This window comes from Macaca nemestrina, chromosome 1, assembly GCF_043159975.1.
Source record: "Macaca nemestrina isolate mMacNem1 chromosome 1, mMacNem.hap1, whole genome shotgun sequence".
Taxonomy (NCBI): domain Eukaryota; kingdom Metazoa; phylum Chordata; class Mammalia; order Primates; family Cercopithecidae; genus Macaca; species Macaca nemestrina.
In genome coordinates this window covers 135,550,738-135,573,989 of record NC_092125.1, presented here as the reverse complement: position 1 = coordinate 135,573,989, position 23,252 = coordinate 135,550,738, and the positions used below count along the sequence as shown (strand labels likewise).

At 31.4% G+C, this 23,252-nt stretch overlaps 1 protein-coding gene across 6 annotated transcripts in view; it reads right to left on the bottom strand.

The window, feature by feature from the left end:
* The window catches only part of LOC105485445 (dihydropyrimidine dehydrogenase), an 875,814-nt gene that overhangs the window by 629,123 nt on the left and 223,439 nt on the right, over positions 1–23,252 (bottom strand). For 5 of the 6 annotated variants that reach the window (XM_011747801.2, XM_024793997.2, XM_071074657.1 and 2 more), the window contains one exon: positions 2,784–2,980. In XM_011747801.2, coding sequence (XP_011746103.2) covers positions 2,784–2,980 — 197 coding nt within the window. Of the gene's footprint in view, positions 1–2,783; positions 2,981–3,641; positions 3,758–23,252 lie in introns of those variants that run through there. The other variant, XM_011747804.3, reaches the window with a different exon arrangement.

The window sequence follows — 23,252 nt, the reverse complement described above, 5'->3', positions numbered from 1 at the left end:
TTTCCAAGTTTGTTGTGCTTAGGAAAACAAACTTTTCTTCTATCTCTGATCCTGTAACAATCTAAGGTTTTGAAAAAAATTTTTCTTGTAATCATAAATCCTTTAGTATAGTCAGTGGAATGTCAAGACAACATGAAAAAAAATCTTTCTTCTATTTTCATGTTTCTTTCATGTAATGAAATGTATCTATAACAACTTTCAATTCTTTTTAAAGCACAATTCTCATACTCTGACAGAGGTATGCTTCAGTTCATTACCATATGGATAATAGACTTTAAATGTGTATTACATCACACATTCTCAAAATATTTCCTATTGCTATAACTATTTCACCTAGACTCCATTTCTCTTTACTGTCAATCAACAAGAAAAGTAATAGGCCTAATAAAAACGATATAAAATTTGAAAGAGGTAAAGCAAAGGGCAGCATTGGCCTCACTATCCTTCCTAACAATAACGTCAAAATTCGTATATATTAATTTATAAGCAAAAAGTCAGAAAGTATTTATGTGAATACATTCTTAAAAATCTCTTAACACTATTTTGTTTATCTTTGTTATAATATCAAACCCTTTTAACCCTGTTAAATTTGTGCCCTGATAAAAGAAGCCACTGTTAGAGGAAAGTAAAACTACTGATTATTTTATGAATTTGTTGCAACATTAAAAATAATTGATGTGCTCAATGCAATAGATATTAATCCTAGATATTTTTCACTGACTCTAGCGATTTCTTAAAAAGTTGTTGTGATACTAATTCACCAGGGATAAAAGAATCTGTTTGGATGCAAAGCAGAAGGAAAGATAAAACTTGACATTACTTCCTTAAGCAATTGATTTCACATACAAAGCTAATTTAATCTTTTTCAGCCACTTTGAAGACACAAGAGAATAAGAGGCAATCATAAGTAGAAAATAAATTAACAGGAAAGTTTTGTGATTGTAATTCTGGTTAAATTCCAGCGTCAGTTTTTATAATCCTGTAACAGTGACACAGAATGCCTTTACCATGGGACAGTACAAATGAGATTGATTAAATATTTCATATTGTCTCTACACACTGAAAAGATTCAAAGCCAAAAGAAAAAATTTAACAACTTTAAAAGAAAAACCACCATGTTTGGTCATGAATCCAAAGAAGTCTGTCCTCACTAAAACATGTTCAGCAAATAAATTTAAAAAACCAACTTTAGTACTAATTTATATTAATTACAAATATCTATCCTGCATTTGAGTTAAAAAAGAGATAGGCTAACAACAGTAATCTTCTACCAAAATTGGCAATACAGAGTAATTGATAAACAGGGTGGGTTCCATTTTAGCCCTTTTGTGAAAATGCAATCAAGTGGCAAAGAGATTTTTCCCAGCTTACCAGGGTGCAAAATTAAGTTCATATTTTAAAAGTTAACTCAGATATTCACTGATGTGTATAACTGAAAAAAAAATACAATGCTTATACATATATTGTTAAGAGACTATGTCTTTTTCTAATTAATAAAGCTGTGGTAAATGCCATTAACATGATAGTCTAAATCTTTCCAGCAAAACAATATATAGGACATTTTACTTTCCAGAAAAATAAATTCATAAAATACATGTAATCTCTTGAAATTCAGAGTAGTGGAACATCAATACAGAAGAATAATTATTTCTTAACAATCAGGTTGTTTATGTTTCATATCCACACTAAAGCGTCTTCCTATTATGTGATATTTTTGCTTGATGATTCAGTCAAGTAAGATTATATTAATGATAGCTTATACATCAATATTTATGTCAATAAACATCTCAACATATTTCTATCAATGATACAAATAATTGATAATTTTGTATTATCTTGGGCTTAGCATATTGTTGTTTGAGTAATATTGAAATTTATACATTTACTAACATATATTCAGAGGTGCCAAAAAACGTAAGAAACTTCACAAATTTTAGTAACAACTTGATTAAATGTATCCTCTGTGATTATTGGGTATGATTAATTTATTGGTTACACATAGGGCAGTAGCCATAACAAATTTAAATGTTAAGCATAGAAACAGATTTTTATAATCCACGATTTTTTAATAGTATATGCAGGGAAAATAAAAATCAATTGAGTAATATTATTCAGTTACCATCTAAATTCTTTACTTTGTATCAAATGTTTTAAGCAATATCTACTCCCTAATCATAATAAATTTTATTTCTTTATGATAATGAAATATATGTCTAGTATAGAGTTCTGTTTATTTTCAATATATATTCCCATTCCCATGTATAAATCTTCATGGGAATAATATGATTACATGATTTTAAAAATGTTATATTTAAATACATTTCTAGTAGTCAAAAGTAAGACTTAAGAAATTTTAAACTGAAAATATGTAAGACAACATATCTAATTAGACAACACAATGAATAGTCCAATATTCCATGGAGCTAGGTTTTCCCCATCACTAATATCCATGATTTTCAGGTATATCTCCATTAAAAGAAATATTCACAGGGCTAAAACCATCTTTCATATGGTTGGTTCTCATAATCAAAAAATAATTTGCAGAGATTTCTCTTAAATTCACAGAACTAGAGAGAAAATTTCTTAAATAAATATTGCTTCAAGCCAACTGCAAATTTTAAAGTGAATAATGTAATCAAAATGTGAACATTTGGAAAAAGAACATTTAAAATACCATCTGTGAGCCTGAAGTTTCTATATGATCTACATGAACCAACAATATTCATAATTGTTTTGCTCCCTCATTTCTGACACTATAAACATGAAATAAATGTAGGCATTACCTTAAACCACCAACATATTCTTGTTTTTCAAATATAGTGATGTCAGAGTACCCCAATCGAGCCAAAAAGGAAGCACAACTTATACTTGCAGGCCCAGCACCAAAAAGAGCAATCTTTGCAGAATAGGCTTCAGACATTTTTTCTGGGGGAGGCAGGGACGGATTTCTGATCTGTGGGATACTCATTGCCTTGAATACCTATGGAGAAATCAATTGCCATTGTTAAAATTTTGAAACTAGCTTACATCCTCAAACATATTTTTAATGTTTCAAATTAATTCTTGTTTTAAATAGCAATGAGCAATACATTTTCAGTATTAATATGGTACACTTACAACTTTTATTGTGTCAACTAGATGAGGATTTATGGCTAACTCTCAATCTTTCCTTTCTAGAGTCATGCCTCCTCTAGGAAACACTTCTGGGGCACATTCCCTACTCCCACCTAGAGGGTAAGTTAAGTGCATCTCCTCTAAGCTCCTACAGCATAATCCATATGTCTCTACCATAACCACTTACCAACCTATCTGTGGCATGTATTATGTTTCCATGTCAGTCAGTAGAATGTTAGTTCCTTGAATCAGAAAACATGTCACATCACATGTAAACACATTACCCTTGCATTAGAGGAGTTAGCATTACCATGGCACACAGTAGACATTTAACAAATAATTTCTTGAATTCTGCTTTTGATGATGATAGATTAACTTTGGGAGAATAATGATTTAAAAAAATAGTTGAAGCATTCAATAACTACTGATGCAGGCATCTTGGAAGGGCTAACATCTCAGAGAGAAAGTAAGAACGAAGTTAGGTGACCAGAAGTCACTTTTCCCCTGAGGGATTTGCCACTTCTTACCAAAGGGAGGAAGGATAAGAATCTTGAAGAGAACCACAGCTCAGAAAAGAGATGTTGGCAGTCTTTTGAAACCAGAGAGACACAGAGTTTTGGAAATGTAGGAGGCCATTAACCTGGAGCAAAATGAAGTGCAGAAAAGTGAGCTTAAATCTTAAAGTGCATACGACAAAAACCTAAGGAAATAAAGAGAAAACCAGATGGTCCAGGAAAAACAAAAACTGGAGTGACTAAATAAGAAAGAGCCCTAGTAAATACCCCAGCGTACAGCTGAAGCTTCTGGAGTGCTACACTCTATAAGTAGGGCAAATGAGGGGTAAATAGCCAATCCAGCCTTGTCAACTCGGCCCTGGATTTAAATGACAGTGATCAGTCCTCACTCTTATCTATCTACCAAATGATAGAATACACTTTCTGTGAATAATAAGTCGACCACAGTTTCTACAAATTTTTTATAAGATGTTTGGGTTTTTATTTTAAAAAGTCCAAGCCTGCAAGAAAAATAAACCTAAAAAAATTGAAAGGGATACATACATAATCTAGTAAGTGTGGTTATCAAATGTAAATTTTAGAATAACTATGATTTATATGTTCAAAAATATATAAGAAGAATGTAAACTTCAATACAAAACTGGAATTTGTTAAAAATAAAAAAAATTAAATTTACTAAGTACATTTAGTAAAATATATTTAGCAAAATTCATAACTAGCTACTGTGGAAGGAAGGAGTGGGATTTAAAAATATATTATCAAAATGTATTAATTAAAATTATTATAAATAGGTGGTAGAGGGTAGGAAACAAAAAAAAATGGTAAGATGGTAAATATAAACATAAACATGAGAAATTATATTAAATGTAAATGGACTAAAATTCCAATTGAAAGACAAAAGTTATGGAAGATAAACACCTTAAATGTAAGAGCACAGATAGATAAGTGTAAAGTTAAAGACTAGACAAAGTTATACAATACAAACACTAACCAAAAGAAAGCTGGTACATATATAACAATATTAGAAATATTAGACTTTAAGGCAAGATACACTACTAAATTTGAAGAACATTTCATAGCAAGGAAATGGTCAATCTTTCAACAGGATTTTATAATTCTAAATCTATAGGCTCTAAATTACAATTTTAAATATATAAAGGGAAATTGATAGAACTAAAAGCAGAGGAAATAAATCACAATGGTCTCATTATTCTACTCTCATCAAAACCTGACTACCAATAGAAGTGGCCAATGAATAAATCCATATTATAGGTAAGTTATTTATGCTATCTAATGGATTGGCTCACAGAGTTGTTTGCATTTAACAGGTCAAAGCAGTAACTTTCTCTCCTGGAAACCCAGAGAGACATCGATAGATATAAATATAAGTTTTCTTAAGAGTGAGGAATAAAGGTGACAGGACTTTACATTTTCTTAACCTCATCCCACATGTACCACCAACTACTGTAAATAAAGTCAAAACACATAAGGCACATCCAAATGGTCTTATTAAAAAAAAATTAAAGAGGGTATTATCAACAAGTATTATAGGGTCAATTTCTCAGCATGAGATGAACGGCTCTGATAAATGGTCTCATAATATTTTGTCATTTTCATTCTAATAATTTGTAACATTTTACTGGTTTACTTATCTGTTTCCTCTCTTAGACCATAAATTATTTAAGGGAAGACAACATCTTTGAATTCATATTTTAGTATTCAGTGTTTTTACATATAAGGGGGAATATATGTTAATTAATGAGATTAAATTGATAATATAATAATTTATTCCCAGCTACAATTTGCATTATTTACAAATTATTAATATGCGTTCCTTCTCTTCCCTGTGCTATCCAAACAGCACAGATTTTCTTACATATTATTTTTGAATCAACACATATTGTTATCTTTTATTCCTTTCTAAGCAACATGAACAGGGAACTAAATTCCAATTCTAAATTAATAAATAATTTTATATGATCATTAATTAAAATGTAGTTAAAATATATTTTACATTTCCCCAAAGAAAGGTTTCACATACTTTTCATAAATATTTATTTTATTAGATCATTAATTAAAATGTAGTTAAAATATATTTTTTATATTTCCCCAAAGAAAGATTTCACATACTTTTCATAAGTATTTAAAACATACATTTAACGTGATCAAGGATCTCTGATCAGGAAACAGAGATACAGCTAATTCCATTTAGGGATTAAATAAATACTAATTTCTTTCATATTTAGTTGAATAATTTTAGCTTTGTGAACTAATAATTAAATATTTAACTTTCCCATGTTAAAATCTGCTAACATTTACAAATAACACTGCATTTTAACAAATCTTAAATGAAGACGTTCATGATTTAAGTATCATTTATATATGACATCTTTTACAATGGAAGCAGATTTAATATGACTACTAAGAATTGTTTTAGGCTACAGCATTCATTATAATGTGAATAACCCTAGTGTGATAACCAAATGGAATAGAATTTGTGCTCAGCATTCACTCAGAAGCAAGAAATAGGTAAGTTCTGAAACACCTAACATATCTGACACAAATTCTAGGTAATTGCATGCAAATAATAAAGTAGAAATTACCAAATAATAAACCATATGTATGTATCTTCACCTAAAATATTTTAATTTTTTGAATAAAACTTTTATGACTTCTTTTAAAAAAATTATCAAATGCAAACATTGAATTATTTTAAAAAATGTTTACTGAATCCGTACTAAGTACCCAACACAGAGTTAAAGACTCTTAAAGTGTTTTAAGAAATGAAAGCAAGCACACTCTGCAGTACACTCAGTATCATGAGCACATACTAGAATGTAAATTGTTAGCCCCTGATTTGCTTAACCCCAGGCACCGCAGCTTAAGAGTTGTTCAATACATGCTCATTACATTGCTTGGCTCAATAAACTAATCTATCAATTGGTATCCCTTTGCCTGCTCTGTTCTGGGATTTTTTCTTTACAACCTTTTATTGCACTGGGTTTTCCCCCTGAGTTTTACAGGAGTTTGGATTAACCTTAATGCAATTTTTAAGGTAGTAAATAATTGAATCACACTTTTGTGAATTTCAGCACAACAGGTGGTATATTTTTAAAAGTATGGCATTGAAACTAGACTCTTGGGGTTGAGTCTTGACTTCCATCATTCTCATGATGTATGGAATTGAACAAGTCCTTTAACATTTCTACACCTCAGTCTCCTTAATAAGGTGGGATTAATAAAATATATTTCATAGAGAGGCTTTGAGGATTTAATGAGCTAATTATATCTTGAAAGTGCTTTAGGAAACTGCCTGCCCATATAGCAAATGTTATTCTCATTTCACCTAGCATTCAAATTCCATGAGACAGAATGTATCTAAACTCAGTGTCCAAGACGGAATCCACTAGCCACATTTGACTAACTTCAAATTAAAATTAAAATTAAATAAAATTAAAAATGCAAAGACCTCAGTAGCACTAATCATATTTCAAGTGCTCAACAACTACATGTGGCTAGTGGATAATACATTGAACACATCCATTACTGCAAAAATTAAAATTTCAAACATATGATGCAATAGATATAAATAATCTCATGAGCATAATTAATGGGAAATAAATAATTTAGAGGCAGTGAGTTTGTAGTCTTTGTTATAGTTATTTTAATATGATTTTTATGACTACATGTTTATATACTTTAATTTTTCACAATTACTGTGTTTCACAACCCATTTACATAATTCCTAAAAATTTAATCAGTACTAGAGCTGGTCCAAGCTGGCTTCAGCACACTATTGCACCTAGGTAATACGTCAGCACTCATTCAATGTTTTTTTAGCCACTAATATTCTTCTATCATCAACCCTAAATTCTGAAATATATGTTACATTTTCCAACTTAATACAGACCTGAAGGCATAAGTGGCCCTCTACCCCTTTAAAACATCAGCAACTAATTCTTTTTTAACTGAAATACAAATAATGGATTACTTCATGTATACACAGTATACTTCCATGAATGCAGCCTAATTCTGACAAAATGAGAGTAAATGGACAAAAAGCCAAATAAATCACTCCAAAAATATTTTGTGGGTGAATGGGGGGTAGTGAATATTATGAAACTATGAAAAGTGAAATCAATTATAAATCTAGAGTTGGCATTTTATGAAAAATATAAAGTAACTAATAATGTAATACTTTAAACTGCCAATGAATAGATTGTGTAAGTTAAAAAAAAAAACAGAGAATTAACTTAATTTTGTTAAAAATAAAAGTTTGGAAAAGTTAGTCAATTAAAACAAGTTATACAACTCAAAATGTCCATAAATATGAATAATATTTTTCAAAAATAATATTTTTCATTCCGTTTATTAAACTACATCAGTCTTCAGAGAAGTGTAACATAAAATTACAAATAAATTATGCATAAAAGATACATTAGGTCCAGTTATTTACAGTATCAAATTCCTAAGAGATATATCTTAGAATATAGTTCCCTGTTGTTTCATACTGTAACAAAAATATTCTAAAATAATTTGGCTCTTTTCATGAGAAAGACCCCTCTCTTTTTCTTTTAAGCAAATGTCAGTTGTCCATCAACTGACTAATATTCTACCACTTAATTTTTAAGTTGAAGGGTCAACTGCCGAAACAATATAATAAATGAAATAAACTTGTTAATATCAGAAGAGAGTAACTGAAGTATTTAAAGATGAATGAAAAGTATACCTAATATGTATTTTCCCCACAATAATAAGAAGGCAAATATTTTTTGAAATATATCCTCTGTTCCAGGCTTTATGTTAAATCTCTATCATTTAGTCTTCAACCCTCCTTTTATGGAGGTACAATTATTAGATCCATTTCCTAGATGAAAAAACTGTGGTCAGGTTCATATGCAAAAGATTTTATCCTAAGGCTACTTGACTCCAAAGCCTGAACTCTTAAACTCTGTTATTATCACATTTTCACAGTAATTGTTAAAAAGTTCATTATATATCTCTAATTTTCCAATAAGAAATGTATAACTGAAATAAATATATGAATTTGTCATTCCTAACCCACTTAGAATGTGTTATATTTTAATATATTAAATTCATATGTTCCGATAAAATATATTTTGATATAATATATTCTAGTCAATCTACTAACAAAAATAGCTAGTTATTATAATTAATAAATTAACTTTACAAATCAACAATTGTTCATGAAGTGTTCAAAAAACACTGAACTACCTCATCTTGTTTCCCACCATGCTACCCGGACACCAGAGAACTAAGGTAGTTGGTACATTAAGAGAATTGACTCCCTATTATCAACGTCCTCTCCAGAGTGCTACATTTGAGTACATTTATTACAACTGGTGAACCTTCAATGGGTTTGCAAAAATTTTATTATGAAAATAGCATCATAGGACTACAGCATCATACACAATAGTTTCTTTCACTGTCCTAAAAATCTTCTTAATCTCCATATGCATCCCTCTCTCACCTTCTCCCCAGCAACCACTGGTCTTTTTAGTGTCTCCATAGTTTTGCCTTTCTAGAATGCCATATAGTTGAAATCATACAATATACAGCCTTTGCAGATTGGCTTCTTTCATTTAGTAACATACATTTAAGTTTCCTGCATGTCTCTCCATGGCTTGATAGCTCCTTTCTTTTTAATCCTGAATAATATTGCAATATCTGTATGTACCGTAGTGTATTTATGCATTCACTTACTGAAGGATATCTCAGAAATTTTGGTGATTATGAATAAAGCTGCTATAAATACCCAAGTGCAGGTCTGCATGTTAATGTAAGTTTTCAACCCTTTGGGGTAAATTGCTAGATCATATAAGAGTATGTTTAATTTTGCAAGATACTGTCAAACTGTCTTCCAAATTGTCTGTACCATTTTTCATTCCCATCAGGAAAGAATAAAGTTCCTATTTCCCCTCATCCTCTCAGCATTTGGTGTTGTCAGTTTTCTGCATTTTGGCTGTTCGGTCTCCTCTGAATGTTTGTGTCCATGCCCCCCCCACTGCAATTCAATTCATATGTTGAAAACTAACCACAAATGTTAGAAAGGTTGGGTTTTTAAAAAGTGATTAGGTCATGAGAGCCTTAGGAGGTGATTAGGTCATGAGGAGCCCTCCTCAATTAGATTAGTTCCCTTAAAAACAGCCCCAGGGGAACTACCTTGCCCCTGCCACATGTGAGACAGGCACAATAAAAAGCCTTTACCTATGACCAGAAGGCAGGTTATGAGCACATTATAAATCTACAAACACTTTGATTTGGAATTCCCAGCATCTAGAACTGAGAGAAATAATTTTTGTTGTTTATAAGCTATTCAGTTTATGGTATTTTGTTATAGCAAACTGAGCAGACTAAACATTGTAATAGTATAGTGGTATCTCACTGTTGTTTTATGTTGCATTTCCCTAATGACATATGTGAAGCATCTATTCAGATACTTATTTTCCATCTATATATCTTTCTTGGTGAGATATTGCTAAGGTCTTTGTATCATTTTTTAAATGGGTTGTTTTCATATTTTGGGGTTGTAAGAGACTTTTGGACATTTTGGATAATAGTTCTTTATCAGATATGTCTTTGGCAAATATTTTCTCCTAGTCTGTGGCTGGTCTTTTCATTTTCTTTCAAGAAAGTTTCCTGCAGAATAGAAGTTTTAATTTTGTTTCTGTGTTTGTTTTGAGATGAGAGTCTCACTATGTTCCCCAGGCTGGTCTCAAACTCCTGCACTCAAGCAATCCTCCCTCAGCCTCCTGAGTAGACAGGACTACAGGTACATGCTACCACACCAAGCTCAGAATTTTTTATATTTGATGAAGTCCATCTTATCAATAATTTATTTTATAAATGTAGTCTTTGATGTTGTACCTAAAAAGTCGTTGCCTAACCCAAGGTCATCTAGATTTCCTCCCATGTTATTTTCTAAGAGTTCTGTAGTTTTGCATTTTACATTGAGGTTTATGATCCATCTTTAATTATTTTTTTAATGGGTGTACGTACGGTCTGTTTCCAGATTCACTTTTTTACATATGGAAGTAGGGTGGTACAAACATCATTTGTTGAAAAGACTATCCTTTTCCATTGTATTGCCTTTGCTTTTTTGTCAAAGATAAGTTGGCCATATTTATGTGTGTCTATTTCTGGGCTCTCTATTCTGTTTTAGTGATCTATTGTCTATTACTTTAACAATACCACACTATCTTCATTACTGCAGCTTTACAGTAAGTCTTAAAGTCAGTTAGTCTGAGTCCTCCAAATTTGTTGTTCAATATTATGCTCTTTTGCCTCTCTATGTAAACTTTAAAATCCATTTGTCAATATCTATAAAATAGTTTCCTGATATTTTGATTTGGGATTGCACTGACTCTACAGATCAAACTGGGAAGACCTGACATCTTGAAAATACTAAGTCTTCTATTTGGAAATCTGGAATATGTCTATATGTCTCCATTTACTTAGTATTTTTTATTTATTTCATCACAGTATCATAGTCTTTCTCATATACATCTTATACATATTTTATTAGATTGATATCTAAGCATTTCGTTTTTAAGAATGCAAATGTAAATGGTATATTTTTAATGTCAAATTCTAATCATTTATTGCTATCGGAAAGGAAAGTGGCTGACTTTTGTATATTAATCTTATATCCCTTTTTGCCATAATTGTGTATTAATTTCAGGGGTTTTTCTGTTGATTCTTTGGAATTTTCTACATAGACAATTCTGTCAACCGCTAACAAAGACAGTTTTATTTTTTCCTTCTCTGTGTATATTTCATTTCCTTTTCTTGTCTTATAACATTGTATTTGTGTTCTTTTTAAGGTGTTCCCTTCCCCACAAATATTGTATCGTGTGGACTATTTTAAGATTATTTTAATAGGCACTAAGATTTTGATTAATTTCAAAATTCCTGGACTCCAGTGATATGCTTAAATAAAGTAGTAAAAGTCACCAAGGAAAACAGTTCTACCTTAGTGATAAAGAAGAATAATTATTTAAAAGTGAATATCCTTTTTAAAATTTAACTTATTTTTTTTACTTTGTAAGTGATATTTTTTTTTTAATTTTACTTTTACGTTTTTTAATATTGTGGGTACACAGTACACCCTTCAGGAACATGTTTAATATTCATTTTCTTGCATATTCATTCTGTGATTTCTCACCTTTCATTCATCTAGAAAGTGCATTTATTTCATCAGTCCAAATCGACTTTACCAGTATTTTCTCCATAATTTTCACATTACTTTGAAGCAAGGGAGAGATTAAACTGATACTTAAAATGGAAAGATTGCAATGCAGAGAGGAGCCCTAAGTCTCCTCACCTTCTGGAGACAGAAACAGTACAATTTTCTATAGTGCTCTATAAATGAAAAAGGAGAAAGCATTGTAAATAAAAGTATATCTACCAATTCAAATTTGACGGTAACTCTTGCTCGTTTTAACCTTTCTTGTTTTCTATAACAGTACATAATGAAAATAAACATAAATGTTTGATAGCTGTAATTATTCCTCAGTTACTCTGTTTGTTCTAATTAAACAAACAATAGCAAATACATGCTATAGGGAAGTCATGAGAAGTAAAATATTCTTGGAAATTTTAGAATATCTCTACTAGTTGAAGGATGAATTGTAACAGTATGGTAGTATTCTGCATACCTCATAAGAGGATTATACTCTTGCAAGTGTTTAGCTTGATTTCATTATAAAACAAAAATAATTTCTGGTAATTTCTAAAGGAATGTTATTTCATCAGTGTAGGTCTAAGATAAATCTTAATAAAAATATTACATCAGTTTTTCTTTTGCTAGTTTCAGTTTCTTGAGTTACTTAATTAGTGGGATGAATGTCTCATTACCTTTTGAATGCCTGAATGGGGAAAGATTGCTATTTGTGCATCCAAAAGTAAGTTACCTGAAATTACATACCTTCTAGGAGATGCTTCTATGTAATTTTCTTTGTTATTTGTTTCCTTTTGTAAAACAAGTCAAAGGAAATACTGAGTACATACTAATCACTGCATTCATCCTTTGAAAATAAATATACTTGGGCTCCTTGAGAAATAGTTTTCTTCACAACAATTAGACCAGGAACACCAAAAGTGAGAACTGTGTTTCAAATGTATTAGAAATGATAAAAACTTCATGTCATGTCAAATTTTTAGTTATCAAAATTATTACTGTATTAGTAATTCTCAAAAAATTTTTCCATAATTTTCATATTATTAAAATAGACATTGAGAGGTACAACTGACAGGTTAAAAATACCGTGTTAGCTGAAATCAGAATATTCTTTCATTCAATTTCCTTTTCAATTTGGTAGGTATTGTTTATGTACCTTCTATGTCCTAGACACCAGTATGAATAAAAACATAGACTCTCCAGTAAGTAGCTCCCTGGATAATAGAGCACTAATATGTCTTATTTTTAATAAAATATATTACTGATTACTGTGCAGCCTGTCTGGTACAGGGTTAATTTTCACAAATGGTGCTCTCAGAATATTCGAGAAGGTAAAACCTACCCGGAAGAGAAATTGACACATAAGTCAAATCTTAAAAACAACAACAAAAAATATATATTAGAGAGTACTTTGCCTTTCTAAATACCAATTCTGAAAATTAAAAGAGCAATGATTACTTCAGCAATTTATTGTGAGGGTTAGAGTCAATGGTGATAGCTTCTTGTGATGAATGTCTTCTCTTTACAAGGCACTCTCTGGGTAACTTAACATTTGTATTTCCAATCCTAAAAATCTTTGACTTTAGGTATCATTGTTCATTTTCTATGCAAAGGAACTGACTCACAAGATTATTCGAACATTAAGTCCATGTTATTATGACTATACAAAGGTTATATTGGGGATTTGATAAACAAATTGAATAAAATGGTTTAAACTGACCAAAGATAGTTGAAAACGTAAGTGTTTATAGTTTGGTTATGACAAACTTTACTCATCCAAAATCATATGTTCAGGACACTTACATTAGCCCGCAGATAGGCAAAATCATCTACCACAAAGCCTGTTATAGAATAAAGTGCTGAATATTTCATGTAATTTATCAAATACAGTACTGAAAGTTAAAAATAATGTAGTTGAATGAGTATTTGAAGTTAGTTTTCTACTAAATGTGTATCACTTTTACACCATTTTAAAGTCAAAAAATCTTAAGTTGAATCACTAAGTTGGGGACTATCTGCACACTTATAAGTCACTGTTTTTTAGTACATGGTCAGTTTTGATAAATGGTCTGCAAGTGCATGGAAAAGATGCACTTGTTCTATGTTAGTCAGGCTCAGAAAACTATAGATTTCTTAAATCAATCTAATAAACTTTATACAAATAAACCTTACAAATTTTGAGTAAGGTTATGTTGTCATGTGTATAAATGTTTATGAATATTACACCTTTTGATTTTTTCTTTTTATTATTTTTATCTTCCAAAACACTTCCTTGTCAATATTATAAAACTTTTTTCATATCTTTATTTTTAAAACCTCAAAATAAGTTATTATTATTCTGGGATCAATATTTAATTATATTCACAACCATATTTTTACACATTGTTTCTTTTCTTCTTTTTTCCACATTTGTTTCCTTCCTTCTAAAGAATAACTCTTAGTAGATGCTGATGAGAAATCTAAGGTCAGAGTAATTGTCATTTGGTTTTTCAAGTAATCTGCTTTCCCTTTATCTTGAAGTTCTGATTCTCATTATCTTTAGTATTGCACAATATTACCACAACCCTGTGTCTAGGTGAAGACCTTTCATCTTTCCTTTCTTCTGGAAAATTTTCCACCATAACTGCTTTAAGGCTCCTCCTGTGTCAGTCTCTCTCTCTCTACTTTAAGACCTCCCCTTACATGTGTATTGGAGACTTAGAAGCTTCTGAACTTCTCTATTAAACTTTTCATTTATTCGTATCTCTTTATTGTATTCTGGTTGAACACTCAGATAATATTTTTATTTTTTATTTCTTTAGTTCTGCAATTTGTGCCTCTATCCAGCCCAAAACTGACCTTTTCTATTGAGATTGTCATTACAGTGTAAATCAAGTCAACTATTCTTTATATTAAACTCACTGCTGATTTCTTTTTATTTTATCTCATTTTAGGATATTAATTTATACATATTAATTTTAAGGGCCTGATTATAATACTATTTGTGTTTCATTAGAAAAAAGTCAGGTACCATCAGGTAAGTCTTTAAATTATCACTGATAAATTATCTTTCCTAACGTAGTAGTTTCCACCTTTTTGTTTCTCATTTACACTGAGTGAATTTTTTCTCTTTCATTGCACTCCCCCTATGGCTTCATATCAGGTATGTGGTGGCCTTCAATCAACAATACTCCTATCCCTCTCTCCCACTGCAGAACCAAGTTTCGTAAAGTCCAGGGTTCCAGTTCAAGGTATTAGAGGTATCACAGAACCAAATCACTGTGCCATAGATACATGCCCACAACACCTGCTGTACAGCTGTCTCTGCTTCTTTCTGCAGCTTTCTATAAGCCCCAGCTCTTTACAGCAGTTGCACCTATTTTTTTTAAACTTTCTATGAGGTGGAGTTGAGTCCCATCCTCTACCATGCAAGATGTTTTGGGCGCTTATTACCCTAGACCACTCCCCAGCAGAAGTTAGCAGAGAATAACTAAGTCTCCATGTTTTTATACCATTTCTGGCCCAAAAGGTATTTATATTTCCTTTTCAGTTCACCTCTTATTTTTTTTTTCTACTTTCATTAAATTTTATTTATCATTGTTATTTGGAGATAAATGGGTGGCTTTAAATGTTAACTTAAAAGCATCATGCCTTTTACAAGTGATTCATGTTGATACAATAATATTGCTTTATACTACTCTATATTATCATTCATCAAATATTTTTATGAAAGTATATGTTTTTAAGTTGTTGAAGCTTAAACCAATGAATCTTTTAAAACTGTAAATTGCCCATGAAATTGTATATATTTACATTTATTTTTAAAAACTAACCTAGAAAAAACTAACAGCAAATAATTTTAACCATGCAATTTTGGTAAAATTTAAAGTTATTGCCCCCAAATCACTGTAGCTTATTTTTAAGCTCTGAATATCAAGATACAGTTTTAAAGCAAACTAAAATATTGTGATGAAAATCATCTAGCAATTCATCTGGCCCTATAGTTTTATTATAAGTCATTGTGCCAGTAAGGACTATTTTAACAGATTTCTAAAGATTTCTGGAGAAGAATGTCAGATATTTAGTGAATTCTATCAAGACATTATTCTTTTCTATTAATCACTTCATTAAGAGAAAAAGGAGAGACACAAATCAAGTCTTGAAAGTTGTTACTTGTATTTGCATTCCAGACAGACACATTTTACCCAGGTAAAAAATACTTATTTTATTAGTGCTTAATGCATATTTTTCATCTATATCTTACTTCCCTCAGAAATAATTCACCTTTGTGTTTGAGGGTTGGGTGTGGGTGAAAAACATTCATAAATAATTGATAGAAGTAGTATAGAGAAATCTATATTAAAGCTATTTTAAATAGAAGTAGTATAGAGAAATCTCATTTAAAGTGATAAAACTTTGGGATAATAGGGCAAGTGTGACATGCAATCAATCTAACAAACTATAGTCTAATCTATATCCTATTTATAAATGACCTGAAAAAAGTTATTAGCTATATATATTAGTAATTTTTCATTAGATTACAAACATGAACTGATAGATTTTATTGATCAGTTTGTCAAACTGTATCATAAATGTGCCAGGTTTATTCCTAAATTTACTTGTATACCACCTTTCACAAAATCACACTTAGGCATTCCAAAATAAAATAAAACTGCAGATAAACACTTTACGCTTCAAAGTCCCTCATCACACAGACCTCCCTATTTATTTATTTATTTATTTATTTATTGAGATGGAGTCTCACTCTCTCACCAGGCTGGTGTGTAGTGGTGGGATCTCGGCTCACTACAACCTCTGCCTTCCGGGTTCAAGTGATTCTCCTGCCTCAGTCTCCTGAGTAGCTGAGACTACAGGTGCACACCACCATGGCTGGCTAATTTTTTATTTTTTTATTTTTATTTTTTTTAGTAGAGACAGAGTTTCACCATGTTGGCCAGGATGGTCTTGATCTGACCTTGTGATCTCCCTGCCTCAGCCTCCCAAAGTGTTGGGATTACAGGCATGACCCACCACGCCGGGCCTGCATAGATCCCTTTTAAGGCCTTGTATTTAAATTTTTCAGTAGTGCTATAATGTAATTTCTAAAGAAGGAACCCAACATTTTGTTATCTGAAGCACCATAAAACTTAGATTCACTCCTGGCTACAGAAGTTAAAAAAATAAAGAACAACAACAACAACAACAAAAAACACTACTAGACCATATGTGTTGGTCTTACCCAACGTATTTCAATGTAGTTGCTTCATATCTAACAGAAAAACAACGACTTGTGAGGTATGGTGACTAAGTATATTTGGCTAGCCTAGGAGATGCAATCGTCGCCTTACAGCTAGAAAACCGGGGTTTACAGTGAGGCTCTGCCTTTGACTAGTAACATTATCTGGGGCAAGTTAGAGTTTGCGAAATAATGAAAATTAAACCACTAGCCTTGTATTCTAGATTTGCCTCTCACTAGATGTGAGATTGTGGAAGTTAATTAATTTCATGGAGCTTTCTGTTACTCATATGTAAAATGGAAATAACAACATTACTTTGGAGAGTTATTTTGAGGATTAGTCAAGCTCTAAATAAAGTACTTAACATTGTGCAGGACACTGGGAGTTTATTTAACATTAGCTGTGATTTTGTAATCACTTCGATTCTTAGTTTCCTTATGTTCAAAATGGAAAAAACATTACCTGGTTTGCATGCCCTCAAGCACTGTTTATCAGCATTTTAGAGTGAGATATTACAAAAATGTACCGAAGCACTATGCAAATACAGTATATCTGCATTTTCTCCCTGCCTGATACTTTCATTTGCACTAAGGTCTAATCACCTCCTAAACCATGTGACAAAAATTAATGAAAATTGGACTATAAGTCCAAGGATGCCAATGTAAACATATATGTCTTATTGCATTTACCACATTATTTCAATTGTTGGCTTTGATTATTTCCTGAGAAACTACAATGTTTCCTAGGACTTGTAGTAAAGAAGCAGTGTACAACAACACATAGTACTGATCGATGCCCAATCAATGTTAGTTTGATTAACTGAATCCTTACCTAGTGGGCTCTTATTACACTGGATATTCACATAAGCCAGTTTGCCTGGGGTGGTCTTAGTTTACTCCTGCTGTACTGGACTGATTATTAATAATGTCCTGATCATTCTCTAACCTATCTCGGTCATTTGATCATCTTACTTATAAAGCAATCAACATAATACACAGCTAGAGTATTTCCAAACTCACTTTTCAGTTTATGCACAAATACTCATCTCTTTAGTGACTGTTTTAATATGGGGCTTGCACTTAATATTTCCGTCTCCACTCTTCTATTTGATAGATGAAATTTATCACAGAAATACATTATTTCAGAGCAGACCTGCAATACTCTATTGTTCATTAGAATACATATTTCTATATTCTCCTCAAATACAGTTGTAGAACACAAAAGTTTAAGAATTTCAGTGACTTCCATATCCAAGGTGAAGATATGGTAGAAGTAATATTTGCTGTACTAAAACAATCATAACTAATTTGAGTGAACAAGTTCCTTCTCCATTCCCAATTCTTCAAAACTATTATCGGGTTTAAACAAAACATAAATGTTGATGTAATTTAAATAATTGTTAAACGTTCTTTAATATAGCCTCATAACACTTGACATATTTATTGTATTAGTGTATATTTACTGGACTAATTTAACTTGAACTGTATCTACCCTTGATAAAATATAGAAATAAATGTTTACAGTCCCTTAGAATATATAGTATATTATTTCTTTAACCCTTAAGAAATATCCCATCTTCATATTATTAAAGCATAAGAATAGTTCACAAAATTATAAAAATGGTAAATCAAGAATAAAACACCCCATCATATATAAAAATATAAAACTGTAGCAATTAATACATTTTGCATCAGTGAATGGATGCATAAATAGATCAATGTAAAAAAAAAAAACCAAAGAGCTCCGAACCCTGTCAAAAAAAAACAAAAGCAGACAAATTCACACATATTATCTTACCATGTAAAATAAGAGTTACTACAAATCAGTCTGGAAACAAAAAACTACACAATAAATGGAACCGAGTTAACTGGCTTTCTGTAGAGAATCTAGGGTGAGTGTGTTATATCAATAGATCCCTCCATCACCACATATACCACACAATGTTCAAAGAATAAATTTTTTTAGAAAAGATGAGGAAGATGAATTGTCAATAAACAAATGAGAAAGTTTCTAAACTTCAACATTCATTTGAGAATTCCACATTATTTGTGGAACTATAATTTCTTAGGAAACATAAAACATAGAGCAGATTCATCAATTAATCAGAGTACTTGACTTGGAAAGAGAATATTATGGCCTTTAGTATTTTATCTATAATATATGTTCAATCCAAAGCAAACAAAACAAAGTACATTTTATCAATTACATGAAAAAAATTCTTCAATTTTTTATTTTTTATTTTTAGTTATTATGAATACATTCTAGTTGCAAACGTGTATGGTGTACATGTGAAATTATGATAGATGCATACAATGTGTAATGATCAAGTCAGGGTAACTGGGATAGCCAACACTTCAAGCATTTGTCATTTCTTTGTGTTAATGAAAAATCCAATTTAATTCCAGATAGTTAATGGGTACAAAAATACACTTAGATAGAATAAGATCTACTGTTCAGTAGCACAATAGTGTAACTGTAATCATTCATTGTATATTTCAAAGTAATTATTGCATTACTGCAAATAGTATATGCTGATACGACAAGCATTGAGTAAAGTCAAATGAGAGGTGATAGTTAAGAAACCTGTTGAGAGACAAAAGGTAAAATAAAAAAAAAAATTTTAATGTAAAAAAGGAAAATCTAAAGATAACTCTTTTCTGAATGAGTCACCTGATTTCATCTAGAATTGCATGTCAGTTCCATTCTCTTTTTTGGCTTAAAAAAGCAGAAATTTCTTACATTTAAAAATATTTCAATAGTTTTTGGGGAACAGGTGATTTTTTGTTACACTGATAAGCTCTTTAGTAGTGATTTCTGAGAATTTGGTGCACCCATCACCCAAGTAGTGTACACTGTACCCAATGTGTAGTCTCATCCCTCATCCTGCCACCCACCATTTCTCTTCCCCCTAAGTCCACAAAGTCTATTGTATCATTCTTATGCTTTTGTGTCCTCACAAGTTAGCTTCCACTTATGAGTGAGAACATATGATGTTTGGCTTCCATTCCTGAGTTAATTCACTTAGAAAAATGGTCTCCAACTCCATCTAGGTTGCAGCAAATGCCATTATTTTGTTCCTTTTTATGGCTGAGTAGTATTCCATGGTGTGTGTGTGTGTGTGTATGTGTGTGTGTGTATAACATTTTCATTATCCAGTCATTGACTGTTGTGTATTTGGGCTGGTTTCACATTTTTGCAATTGTGAATTGTGCTGCTATAAATGTGTGATCAAGTATTGTTTTCATATAATGAGCCAGTAGTATGACTGCTGGATCAAATGGTAGATCAACTTTCAGTTCTTTAAGAAATTTCCAAACTGTTTTCCATAGTGGTTATACTAGTTTGCATTCCTACCAGCAGTGTGAAAGTGTTCCCTTTTCAACACATCCATGCCAACATCTATTTTTTTTTTTTATTTTTAAATTATGACCGTTCTTACAGGAGGTGGTATTGCATTCTGGTTTTAATTTGTATTTCCCTGACGATTGGTGATATTGAGTATTTTTTCACATTTTTGGTGGCCATTTGGATATCTTCTTCTGAAAATTCTCTATTCATGTCCTTAGCCTACTTTTTGATGGGATTTTTTTTTTATCTGATTTGTTTGAGTTTCTTGTAGATTCTGGATATTAGTACAATAAAAGTATAAAATCTAAATAAAAGTGCTCAGAGGTATATACCATAAAAAGGTATATTTCATAGATATTAGAAAAATCTTAAAAAATGTTTTTGTGAAATAAATTATATATTTAGATGCCAATATCATAATCCAGTATATTCCTAAAAATTCAGTATTGAGGTGGTAATTTTAAGTATGAATTTTCCAGCTCTCATTCATTTTGACACAGAAATTCTGGAAAATTAGAATTTTTTAATTTTAGTATTTCTAAATTGCCTCCATAACTTTTTAATCAGCAGAAGAGAACTGATTGACATGCAGCTAAATTTCTATGTAAAATTTTTTTTTCAAACTTTAGACAATGGGTAGAAAGATGCATTCTGATTTCCTTCTGCTTTTCCAACAATTCATTAATTAAACTTCAGAGGCAATGAGAGTCTAGGTGGTCTATTCAATGTAAATAATATATGATTCTTTCAAAATTCCAATAAATACACACATTTCAAAATAAAATTGTCAAGGGTTATATTTGTACAGAGAAGTTTAAAAACCATCATGAGATTGATAAAATCTATACCAAACTATTATTTCCAAGTTATTTTATTGAAACAATGTTATGATAGGATTAAAATATTACTAGGGAAAAAAAGTGCCTCCTAGAGTGAGTCACAATCACCCCAGTTGCCTGTTTATGGCATGAACACACCAGTGTGTGAAGGAAGGTCGCTTTTTAACACTGCAAATGTTGAAACAGCAAAAAGTTGAATAGTAATGACAAAACAGGATCCACAAAAAAACCCGCAAAGAAAAAAAAAAAAAAAAAAAGCAGCTGGCCTCCTGATTCTATGACAGGCTACATGCATCATGTGATGTATTCGTTTTCCTCCAAATCACGTGCTCATGTTCAGCTGGAGAAGAATAAAGTAGGTACCTAACCAATAATGACAGACTACTGAGTTGGTATTTTAAAAATCATTTATAAAGTCACAGGAAAAACAATTTTGAAAAATACCATACTGTTTTAATCTGCTTTCCTAACCTTTGCTTAATTTGGTTGAAAAAACAGATTTGTATTTCTTTAAAGGTCAAAAATCATTGTTTTATCAAACAATCAAAACATAAAATTATTTGCATCATGTACTTCAACTTAAATACTCATGTCAGTAGTTTAGTAGTTTGAAATAACATTGTGCACTTTGTACTTTTTTCCATGAATATTAGTGAAAAAGGAGTTACTCGTGTTGTTATTTTTTTACCTTCCTAACAACTTTGAGAGTTGGGTAAATTTAAGTAAACCACACACTGACCTAGGGAATACAGGACTTTCTAAAACCAGGCACCCTAATCAGCCAACCCCAAAAGAAGGACAAAAAGCTTTTCTCAGTAGTTCCCACAAGGACATTTTTTATTTATAATTTGATACTGAAATCACAGTTATACAAAGTATAACTGGAATTAAATAGGCAGACACATTCCTATTCTAAATTCCTTGATGCACTTAAAATGCATCTATTGCAGTCCTAATCTGTGCATAACTCTTCATTAGATGATACTTATGGCAAGACCTAAGTAGGACCACTCTCAAATTTTACTGAGTTTCTAATAAATTCTGTACTGAGGGCACATATCTCTGTCTTAAATAGACTCCACTCTGGGAATGAGTGGTAGAACCAAGCAAGGGTTCCCAGAGGGATAGTGTTCCCAAAGAAAAGAATTAAAACCATGTGGGAGTTTCCAGAGGAATGGAATAATGTTTCTCTCTCTCTCCCTCTATCTCTCTCTCACACACACACACATACACATCCTTCTCATGACCAGATCAATGACAAACTAATGATATCATTTTAATTCATTTTGTTTTAAAATGCTGTGATAGTTGATGACCGTTCACTTACTGCATCCTGTGAAAGCTTGCCCCTGCCCTGGTTTAATGAAGAGGGAATGGGTCCCCAAAGAAAGATCAGGAGGAATTCAAGTGAATCTTCTCCATCAACTAAGGATTTTCACAGGTTGTAAAGATTATACTTCATACAGGTCAGGTAAGCCTAATGCAATTGTGAATTTGGTAAGAAAAAAAATTAAATCCCAGAATTTATTGCAACAATTCACAACCTCGAATTGTTTCTATTTTCTTATTCCCAGGAGCTCTTCTTTAGAATTAACCTGTCAGAAAGCACGAAGGGAACAACCCTAATTTATTACTAAAAGCAAAGTGAGACTTAAGCTTGAGGAATATTATGGGAAGGGTCCTAAAATAAAAGAACACATTGTGTTTACGTTGACAAAACCAGATCGGTAAGTCATTAACTAAAAATCTAGTGTTGACAGGCATTTAATTTGACTTTCTAGCCAACTACTCCCCAAAGATTATAAAGTCTTACAATATCCTTCATATAAGCTGATCATTTAAATGATACATGGGAATTAACCTGCTTGTTGACTCCAAATAGGAGACCTCAGAGAGTCCAAGAGTGTCTGGAGAATCAAAGCCCTTTACAAATGATTCATTAAAGAGAAAGCCAGGATCAAAGTCTATGGGATAAACAGAAAAAAAGTGCTTTCATTTTATTTCATTATACATTTTTTGT